Raw genomic sequence first — 10,967 nt, 5'->3', positions numbered from 1 at the left:
CGAAAGAACATCAAACATTTTGCTTGACCTTTTGCCTTATTATTGACAGGTGACTTAATGGAAGAGAGCGGTAGATTATGTCGTATGGCAATGGTGGCGCATGGAGTAGTGTGTTGGCTGGGAGCCGCGGTTGGCGGCTCTAATCCCAGCTGCCCCATGTGCCCTGTCGAAGTGTCTTACGCAAGACACGTAACCCCTAATGGCTCCCCAGGCAAAAATGTAAGGTATGGGTTATAATGCAAAGTCGCTTTGGATAAAAGCATCAGCTAAATGACATGTAATGTAATGTCACAAAGCTACGCTGCCAAACCCTAAGGCTTCTCTAAACAATTACAAACAGATTGGATCAAGCTTAAGGTAAAGAAATTGTTTTTTATCCTCGGCAGGGTTCTCTCCCTTTACCGTTTACATGCGTTTGTAGAAGACAGTCTTTGATTCAAAGCTTGTGATTTAATAAAAGTTTCACTGACTAAATATCAAACCTTCTTATTAACTGTAGCGGTGGTGAGTGCGCCTTTGAGAATATGCCACAGTCCAGTGGAGCAGAAGTGGAATTCCACGTCTGCAATTATTGAACAACGGGGTGCAAAAGAAGTATTTGAGCTGTAAAGAATGAGGGACGAGGTGGGTGGGGGTGGTTAATGGAGCGGGCAAAAAGTCAGTCGGGGGTGAAAAGTACACGACTTATGACTCAAATCCTTCATTTTCTTTTCTCTCTGTTTGCTTTATTCTAAAAGAAACAGACAGGGGTATACTGTAAAGGAGATGATACACAACATTGAGGGTGGTAAATATTAGAGGGATGAACGCCGTTGTAAATAATGCAGGCTTGAACGCTCAGCCAACCAGCGTTCCTTAGTACAGGAGACAACACACAGTACAGTACATCCTGGAGTCTATAACGCAACGACTCTGTCATGTCATTCACACAAAATCATATTGGCACTTAACGAAAAAAGGCACTGGGTATATCCTCAATCCAGGCTAAATGAAAACAGGCACACAGCTGTAATACAAACAGTGGCACACAAGGCACTATGCTTCAGATCTATCGTATGTCTGTTGTTTCATAAGTGGTACTGCAGAGTAGCTTCACATTCATTTCCAGAAGTTTGACAATAGAAAAAAAAGGCACACAGAACTATGGACACACACGTCCCTCAAGATGGAAGAGGAGGCTATGAAGAAGTCAGAAACAGACATGTGCACAAAAATGTGTTATAATGCACTGTAGTAAGACATTATATATGTAGTAAAAAACGAATGAAGTAGGTGGTATATACACCCAGGCATTTTAACATGTTATAGAAAACATACCCTGAATGACTGTCTCTCCCAGAGTCAGCAAAACAGACAAGAACAGAATATCTACACAAAAAAACCTCTAAAACTCCAAAAGATGTCGTCTTCTTCTACGATCATTCTTTTTTACAACAAAGACTCCAATTTATGTTTCTGCAATGTGCTTGATGTTAATAAATGCTTCCTTTAATGATGTCTGTGTGTCTGTTTTGAAGTCCTCAGGGAGAGTTTTTTGTCTGTAGACAGAATCTAAACCATGGTAAGGCCAGAAGACTCTCCCAAACTACAAGTACTGCTCCCTTTTCTCTGGTGGGGTACTTTTAACATTTGGTCTGCAATTCAAAAGGGAAAAAGAACACGTTTCAGTCAAGGTACAGTCACAGCGCACAAATGTTAACCCTAAAGACAAATATTACAAAAACACCCAGAGGTCATAGGATATAAGAGAAATCATGAATCAGCGCAAAACAAAAACCACAGAAAGAGGTTGTACTCATTGTTAACGTTTGGCCAGCAGTGACACAAAGGAGGGCGTGGGAGGTGTTCACACAGAATCAGAGGAGGCCACTCTAATAAATTAAAGGTCTTAATCATCGTCCTTTAGGAGTCCATATTTACAGAAAAGGCTCAGAACTTAGGGGACAAAATGTAAGACGTCAATGCATCTTGGTTCCCATCAAGGTGCAGAAATAGTAATGAAGAAAAGGGGGTATTCTACTACAAGAGGTCCAAATTTTGGTCTCAGAGAAAACGGGAGCGAGTAAAAGAAAGTAGGGGAGACAGAAGTCGGACAGTCGGGACAGTCCTCGATAAAAAGGCAGGGGGGACTGATCAGTCGGGGAAACTAGTTTCACTCAACAACTCTGCCCTGAATTAGAGGAGAGAAGAAGACAGTGAGAGGAGAACAGGAGGAAGAGAGGACAGGAGGGGAAAGAAGAGACACATCAAGACCGCTCAGATTTTTGCAGCAGCTATAAGTGTTAGAAACAAGGCAGAGGGGCTTGATTATAATGTTGGCAGAAAAAAAGGGATGGAACGTCTATGAGAAGGGGCACGAGAGGTGATGCTAAATGTTATTTCAAGTTCTCGCTGAAAATTAAATGTAATCATTAGATTCCAATTCAATACATCTTTAGAGTAAATATGAAGCTAGAGCAACCAGAGCAAACTGGCTAGCATGGCTAGGTTAGCATAGATCCGCAAAAGCAGGGGGAAACTAGTAGCTTGACTGTGACCAAAAGGAAGTAAATGTACTGGCCAGCCATGTAATTAACAATTATTAATTCTCATGTTTTTTGTCTTTAGACAGACTGTTTCTGCTGTAATTGATATGCTAAGCTAAACATCAACCTGCCTTTAGCTTTGTATCTAAAAGACAGGTAAGAGAGTGGCATCTATTTTCTTTTCTAACTTTGGGCAAAAAAACGTTACAGTTGTTACTTGTTGATGCGTAATTCCTATTCAAAGCACAGCTGCTAATGACGCCTGCCACCCCCCTTAATTTAAAGACATTTTCAATAGGCCTACTGCTGCCCCTGCCCCCCCCATCCCAATCTGTGAGAGCACTCCAGAGAGCACTCCGCACAAAAGCAGCCCCGAAGACGAGAAGGAAACGGGGGGACCGGAAGGGTTTCTAAGAAAAGTTAATGGCTTTATTATCTGGAACAGTGAGGACCGTTTCTTTTAGTAACACAAGCTGAAGCCCATTGATGTGCGAGCATCAAGCCGGGAACTCAAGAGACAAGTTAAGTCCACTAGTGAGTTTTACAGGCCCTGGGGAGACATTTTAAATAACTTTCCTTACATCTATTATAATTAACCATCTGTGGTTTGCAAGAACAAGTGTAGATCTACAGTAAAGTTAAATATGACGTTTATACTATTTACACCAATCTTGACTTATAAAATAAAACAATTAAGCTGTAGTGCCTAAACGCTTATGATCCCCTGGGAGAATAGCACCTGTGTAGGAAGTACATGAATCAGCAAAAATCTAAGACATTGGTTTGGTTATGCAATGAAATATGAGATTGAGATGTTTGTGAAATGAATGTGTTAGTAGATGGAGAATGGTAATGGTGGTGTGTTGATGAGATCCTCCAATTTGTCTTGTGTAGTCAAACAGTGAGTATTAACAACATTTGTTTTACGAACGATTAACCTCCACTATTGCAGGTCAGGTTGTGTCATTTAGAGTCCAATAATAAAAAGCATGCCTTGGGGGCAGGGCTACCTTGTGATTGACAGGTGATCAGTATTGGAAGAGTTGCGACTGAGAAGCTTTAGCACAGCAAACTTGTGGGCTGTCGCTTTACACAACATAACGTCACCAGTGGAGTTCGAATACAGAAAGTAATATGGAGGCAAAGCATAGTTGCAGCTCCAACCAGGAAGCATAGGACTTGCTAACGTAATGTTTACGTATCCAGTATTTCTAGCTCCATGTCCATTCTATCAGTGTATCTGCTGTAACATACCTTACATTATGCCTTTAGATGTTTGAATTCATTTCATCAAATGGGGTGACGACTCATAGTGTTCTGATTTTTGGGTTAAGATTAATGTTGCAGCAATAATGTCAAGTAGATTACAGAAATTATATTTAGGCATTTGAGAGGTTTCCATTAGCAATTGAAAGCTTTGCATGATCATATAAATAAGATGAAGGATTGACATGAAATATGTAGGTTGTCCGCTAACAAATAATTTATCAAAGTTTGTCACTAAAATAAATCTTGCCAGTAGATGTTTGTGTTTGAGGTTGAGTACCTGTGTGCCCTGTGTAAATGCTACATGATTGCATGTGTGTTTGATAGTCTTTTGGTTTTGTTTCATTATTTGAGAAAAATGGAAGCAGGGTTGGTGCCAAGCGTGTCTGATGCTCTCTGTGGAAGGGGGGTGGGTTTTACACGTACTCCCTGGCTGTGGAAGGCTGTGATTGGCGGTAATACTGCTGTCCTCGAATGTCTTCTTTAGAGCAGGAGCAGCACAGCAAGGAGCCGCCGAGGACCGTCAGACTGGCTGCCGCCCAGCCTACGAACAGGGCCGAGCCAAACTCATATCTGAGTAGGGTTAGAGAGAGAGAGAGAGAGAGAAAGAGAGAGAGATCACTGTTTGTATTTCCTTCCAAGATGTTATTTTGAACCATTCATTGAAAATACTCGCTTGTAAGAAATATCATAATATCAAACAATCTTTATCAGATAACCTTTTTTATATCTTAAATGTGTTGAAACAAAGTAGCTAACACTGACACAGATATACCAAATCTTGACATTCATTTAGCTGTTTCTGATTGTGATTTTTGTAGTTGTAATGTTGATAGGTAAAGAGCACATTTTTCTTGATAGGTTGCCTGCATCAGATCCGAGTTGATATCTGGGGAATTGGTACCACCACATAGCGTTGATTTAGAATGGATTCAATTGTCACTCGTTTTCCACAATAGGAAAAGTAGCTATTAGTTTTATAGTTATTTTATTGTAAAATGTTGCATATTGAACAAAATATGAGACCACTTCATGGACGTCTTCCCTTTGTGTCAGCCTCTCTAAGCTCTGCCTCTTTTCAGCAGGGGGGGGGGGGGAGGCAGATCGCCATGACTTGGTCGATTGAAAAGTAGCTCAGGACCTGAAACGGTGTGGAATCCCCTGCCCTAGTGGGGATGAATCAAGCTGAACGTCTTAAGATGTTATTTGTCTAATCTGTCTCCTTCTTTGGGTGATTGAGAACAACTTTTGAATAAATGGGAGTTTTGTTCCTGGGCTCAAGTGTTCCTGGGATTACTTTGTACGAGAAGGATTCGATGTTGTGTTCACACAATGGTATTCAATGCTCAATGGGACTAAACAGAGGTTAGCCCAGTAGAAACACCAAATGGGTCATTTGATTTGGTTCAGCCAAAAGATTTTGTAAATAAACTGGGGACAAGGATTTCATGTGTTCATGGCCATACTTTGAGCATTTTAGATAACAGGATCTTGCATGTACAAATGTTTTGGCAGTTTTGTCACATACCTGGCGTTGGGCGGTGTGTTTGGATTGAAGAACTGATAGGACACCTGAGTGGCGTACCAGGACACAGACACGAGCGTGCATAGACCTGTGGAGGGGGAACAGTTGCGTGAGCCTTGCAAGCATTCACTGTAGCGACAACTGAACGGTGGAGAATACTCATTTAGTTAATCCCACCACCGGGGGGTGGTTTTTGTTTATGTTTGTGTTTGTGTTCAACGACGAATGCCTTTCAAATGACCACTTCCTGTTTAAAGCAGTAATTACAGAGAAGAGCCCCCCCCCCTGCCTTTAGGCTAGAGAAACACCACCCCTCCATGGCTAAATGCTCTGGTTGTGGTAGATTACGCTGCATATCTACGTTGCTGTTGGCCGCAAAGAGAGCATTGACCCAAAGAAGGAGAAGTCCCGCCCACCTGCGAGCAGAAACAGAGCCCCGCCAGTCACAGCGATGCGAGTCTTGGTGACCGGGTTGTTGTCCCCCACCTTGGTGCACTTCATGCCCACCACGCTGACGATGATGCCGATGAAGCCCAGCAGCACAGAGACCACCATGAGGGCTCGACATGTCTGTATGTGGACTGGATAGAGAAGAGGATCACAGGTGGAGGGAGGGTACCGATACGATAGAACATAAGAAAGGAAAAGGGAGGGGGGAAAGTGGCGAGGGAGAATATCATTTTCAGTCCAGCCCTTGGAAAAAATGCATATTTCAAGATGTTAAAATTGTTAGTACATCTGACAGAAAGCTCATCCACCACTCTGCCCTTTTCTTTTTTGTTTTCTCAGCCGGGACCTTTTTTAACAATTCTGTAAATCTTCCCCTGACAATTACGCAGGCTGTGGCTTTGTCGTCGTAAAAATCAAATGCTGCCTCCCACAAGGCCCTCAGCACGCACATAACTCAGTGGGAGGAACATATTTACACATTATTTACACATACAAATGCATGATATATACACACTCACACACAATATCTGTTGGTGGAATCGACACAGATGAAACACACAACTATCTCTCTTTCACTTACACACACACACATGGGGGAGCTGTAGGAGGGCCTGCTTTACATGTTCCACACAGTGGGATTAGTGTGTCTTTGTCACAAAGCGAGATTGTTTCCATTGGTCTGTCAGCATAGCGAGCCGAGTTTGCTGCCTGTACCGCTGTCAGCGCGTTGGAACCGTACATCCCGCCGAGGTCCAACGCCTTCAAGTGTAAGTGTTACCAAAGCCAAAAACGCTGATATATTGATAAATCAATACTATATGTTGAGAAAAATCTAGAATAGAATAGTTTGACGTGAAAAACAACATTTGGGTTTTCAAATGCATTTCATCATCTTCCAAAATAAAATATTTTTAATTTCAGACAACAAATTTAAAGGTCAAGAATTATTTATGTGACTTTTTTCAGAACTTTTCACAGAGTCTTCAAAGAGTAGAATATCTGCTTTTTTTCCTCGAAAAATCTGACCGGTTTGTCCAATGATTATCTTCAACGTCAAGACTTGAATGTCGCCCGAAATTTGAACAAACTGAATGTGCCTTTATGTGTGAGAAGAAGTCCCATCAAAAAGAGCTCTGGGGCAACAGCCTGAGCAAGAACCTGAAGTCATAATTTGTCATTGTGACATAAACACACACAGAATCATTCATGGTGCAGCAGGGAAGTCGCATTTCAGACGCCAATCTGAAGGGACTTAAGACGGGCTGGGATGGATCTTTGAAGTCTGATTAATGGCTATGCAGCTCCTTTTGATGGACTCTCTGGATTGTCTTCAACAGAGAGAGGTTTGATTTTCTGTTCTTTCATGTAGTCTTAAGCATTCCTCTTTTTTTTTATTTCTGAGGGCGTGCAGGGTTCAAGCCCAATGCTCTGACCTGTTTCAGTTCCTGACAAACCAGAAGGGCATTTGGGGGCCTAAAAGAAGGATGGGTGGGCGGGGGGGGGGGCTGGCTCACCCACTATGCCCTCTCTCTCTGTCCAGCGTCCGGGGGTAGGCGGTGCCAGCCCCAAGCCTTCAATGAGTATGTGTTCCAGCCTGTGTGTTTATCTGTAAGCACTGTAAGGTTCTATTGTGAGGTCACTTCTGTTGTGTGTATCGTTGGTTTTCCCCCTGATACACAACTAGGAACCTTTCACTCATCTCTGACAACTGCAGCGCTTTTCAAGTCCAATTTCACCTCAAGCAGATACTCTGTTTATGTCACAATGTCACTTATCCCAGCTGGTCAAGACCATAAAGCCAACCAATGAGACAGGAGTGTGCGTGTGCAGGTAGGTATACATACATGCAAACATGGTATGCTTGCAAGTCAAACCGCTTTTACCTTAAGCTCAACAAAATGTACCACATAGTTTAACTTTGTCGTCGGTGAACATTCAATTTGTTATTTTGTTTAAATACTTTTCTTTGAGAACAGGCATGGAAAACCAGCAATGGCTATAAATGCTGTGATACGTTGAATGGGAAACGTGTTAGGGTGTGTTTAATTTCAAATGCACATTAAATGAATAAAGAGAAGCTAGGAATTGCCAAAACTGGAAGAAATGAACTTCACATAATAGTATAAGTATAAGGCTGAGGTGACTATAAGGCTGTTGATGTTCTTAATGATGTTGATGTTAGTTTTCTTATTGTCATCCATCCCCATGAAAAGATGAGTGATTTCTACGTGTAAAATGTGTTCATCAAAGCCTGGTGTGTCTTATGCCTCTGTGCCAAAGATTATAATTCTGTTTTACTAAAGCAATCACAAACACTGTTGCACTTGGTAACATTTTGCTTCCCTACAATGAACATTCACGCTGTGATCTGTGTTTTAATCGGTCCCACAAGCACCTTCCTGCTGCCTCAAATGTTTGCTCAGTAGGAACCAATATTATAGGCCCCAGCATGCTTGGGGAGATGCCTATGGTTGGTTATTGTCTTACTATAGGATGCGTCGACAATAAGGAACAAACACACCAGGGCTACCCATAAATGACAAATCCCAGGAATAAAGTTGACTTGGATCTTGGCAAAGTTGATATAAAACTTTTTTAAAGTTTTCAATTAGAAAAAATATTACCAAATGGTGTGCTGAATGGTGTGACTTTTCCATGAACCTCCATTACAGAAGTTTTGTTATTGTGTGTTTACGGTTCTGAAGAGCTGTCCTTTCAGCACCACCACCATCCTGCACACTTTTCTGTAAATTTATATATATATTTTTTAATGCTTCAACACTCCTTTTTTGAGCAAAACAAAATTCGGCCGATCCGACACTTATTTCCGCCACAGCTGCGCGAGCCGCATCAGTGGAGAGCTGCCACAGTCTGGTGAACAATTAAACCCTCCATCACATGCTGCCCCCGCTGCGAAAAGTAGCCGGGGAGGACAACTCAAGTCAGAGCATGTGTTGGATCAAACCGAACGCCACAAGATCGAATGCTGTTTCGCTCCATTTCATAGTGTGTGTGTGGATGACCCCCTGCTCCTCCAGAAGGATCCATAGTACGTTTCACCCCCTTATCCTGCAAACCTTCAGTGTTCTGTCTTCAGTCTGCTGGGTGTGGACTAACGGAACAATGTGCGCGTGTGGGGACGCCGGAGCACATTCTGAGAATATCTTTGGTGTTTTGGCTCAACACTGGCCTTTTCTTCTCCAAACAGCCCCTATTCATCAGCGCAGGACAATACGCTGTTCTTATGGCCACCATGTGCCAAAGGAGATGCGTCGTCACACCACACGACGCCACAGAGGGTTCTGTTTTTTCTCTTTTTAACCCAACGGCTCACCAAAATGTTTGCAAATCGCCTCGTTTTGTTGCCCTGAGGCAACAAAGCATACGCACAGAAAGAGAAAAATAACAACTGATTTACGAAAATGAATTGTGACGCACTGCTCCCCCCCCCATCTCAATGTTTCATTAGAATCTCTAATGGGATGATTTAAGCAGACAGTAGATGGATGGGTTCCTGTAATCTGCATGCCATTAATTATGAGGACTGGGTCCCATTCACAAATCGGACATGACAGGTGGCTCATATTCTGAGCTAATTCATATCTGAACCTCGCATTCCTGATCCCCCCCACTCCCCCCCTCACAAACACGCACACGCCCACAAGCCTTGTAAATTAGCTTTAGAGTTTTTAATTGAACTTAATGTCTTTGCATGATTTACGGCCTCTGACCCAAAAGTGTCGCTGAGGGTTTGGGGGACTTCTGTCCGTCTGTTTTTTGCTGCTGATTAACAAAAGCTGCTGAGATTAAAACATCTGGGATGTTGGTGTCCTTTATCCTTCGGTAATTTGGGGGAAACCAAAGTGAGGGTGTGTATTTTCATTGGATCTTTTTATATTATTAGTAACGTGGCTAAAAGTCAGACAGAGCTGCCTTATTGAAAACCACATTTGTTAAAGAAAGCAATGTGAAATATGTTCAAAAGAAACAGATCTTGGTGATGCCTTACAATAAGAAAGTTCCACCGTGCTTTTCCATCATCTAGAGGATGTCATTAACCCAAGATTTTTGCATATTCTATAATTTCTATCACGATTCAAATATAACACTACTGAAAATATGAGCCTTAGGACCACGTTTTACAGTCTAGAAGATGGGAGATGATACTTACTGTCCAGCGAGAGCATGGAGTCAAAGATCTTGCACTGCACCTGTCCTGTGCTCTGCGAGGCGCAGCTCATCCACAGACCCTCGTACAGACCCACGGCGGTGATGATGGCGTCCCCGGCGTACGACGACTGCTTCCACTGGGGCAAAGAGGTTGTGGAGATGATGCCGATCCAGCCGCCTAAAGCCAGGAAGTAACCCAACAACTGGAGACCTGAGTTGGCCATCTTTAGCGTTATTTATCTTTAATCTGTTTTGCTCAAACTTCTGTCTGTCCCTTCCTATTTTCCGCTTGCAAGGATTTTTTGTTCCGGCGGCGACCCTGCCAGTCGGCCTTTTCTTTGATTAGTCCCCGTGGACACACTTGTTTCGCTCCTGGCACTTTTCTTTATTTGGTCACACTAAGCGTCTACCTTCTTCCTCTCATCTGTGGAACTCCCCCTCTTTGTCCTCGTCTCTTAACTCTTAACTTTTCTATTTTTTTCTTTTGAGCTCTCCACTTCAGTTGATACGATGAATCGAATGTCTCCGCTCTGGTCTTTTCCTGTCTGATTCCTTGATGTCTCTAGGACTCGAAGAGGAAAAAAGCCGTTTCTGGTGGTCAGCCGCTCAGTTCATCAAGCATCGTCACTGCGCTGCCTCACTCTCTGCATGGCTTCAACAGTTCTCTCTCCCTCTGGCTCTGTCCTGCTTGCTTACTTTGCCCACTCTACAATCTTTCCATCTGCTCCTGGCTCAAGTGGCTCAATGAGGGGTAGCAAGAGAAACAAAAAAAAAAGAGTAAAAAGGAGAAAAAACATGAATACAAAAAGGCCTTAACAAGCCCACCACCACGGGATGGGGTGAAGGGCTCGTCTGTGATTGGTCTCTTCTGTGCAGTAGGAACGCCCACTGGGAGGGGCTGGTATGGGGGAAACAAACAGAGGGAACGAAAGAGATGGGAAAAACAACAAATCACTTAAAAAATCTATCGACTATATATATATATATGTATATATATACACACATCATTTAACAAAACTCTTCTAAACAGA

General features: G+C 42.7%; 1 protein-coding gene across 2 annotated transcripts; it reads right to left on the bottom strand.

Moving 5' to 3' along the window:
• Positions 1-699: 699 nt before the first annotated feature.
• On the bottom strand, positions 700-10,722 carry cldn19 (claudin 19). Of its 2 annotated transcripts, none has more exons than XM_037490617.2 (5): positions 9,938-10,722; positions 5,733-5,897; positions 5,320-5,404; positions 4,218-4,364; positions 700-2,170 (listed from the first exon to the last, which is right to left on the bottom strand). In XM_037490617.2, the coding sequence occupies exons 1-5, from the start codon at positions 10,158-10,160 to the stop codon at positions 2,134-2,136; spliced, it is 657 nt and encodes a 218-aa protein (XP_037346514.1). In that variant the 5' UTR covers positions 10,161-10,722; the 3' UTR covers positions 700-2,133. The 2 variants fall into 2 exon arrangements, with proteins under 2 accessions (XP_037346514.1, XP_037346513.1); XM_037490616.2 differs by having other exon boundaries at positions 700-1,634; positions 9,938-10,721.
• Positions 10,723-10,967: the final 245 nt, after the last annotated feature.

The sequence above is a fragment of the Pungitius pungitius genome, chromosome 8 (genome assembly GCF_949316345.1).
Source record: "Pungitius pungitius chromosome 8, fPunPun2.1, whole genome shotgun sequence".
NCBI classification, from domain to species: domain Eukaryota; kingdom Metazoa; phylum Chordata; class Actinopteri; order Perciformes; family Gasterosteidae; genus Pungitius; species Pungitius pungitius.
Note: the sequence above shows the minus strand (reverse complement) of the source record. Positions and strands in the feature narration are given on the sequence as shown.

What these genes read in the sequence shown, in the direction of transcription:
- cldn19 (XM_037490616.2), bottom strand. Translation starts at nt 10,160, where the DNA reads ATGGCCAACTCAGGTCTCCAGTTGTTGGGTTACTTCCTGGCTTTAGGC. An exon ending in CTCCATGCTCTCGCTGGACA is followed by an intron (nt 5,898 to 9,937) that starts GTAAGTATCATC and finishes TTCTCTATCCAG; the next exon opens with TCCACATACAGACATGTCGA. An exon ending in GGCTCTGTTTCTGCTCGCAG is followed by an intron (nt 5,405 to 5,732) that starts GTGGGCGGGACT and finishes CCCCCTCCACAG; the next exon opens with GTCTATGCACGCTCGTGTCT.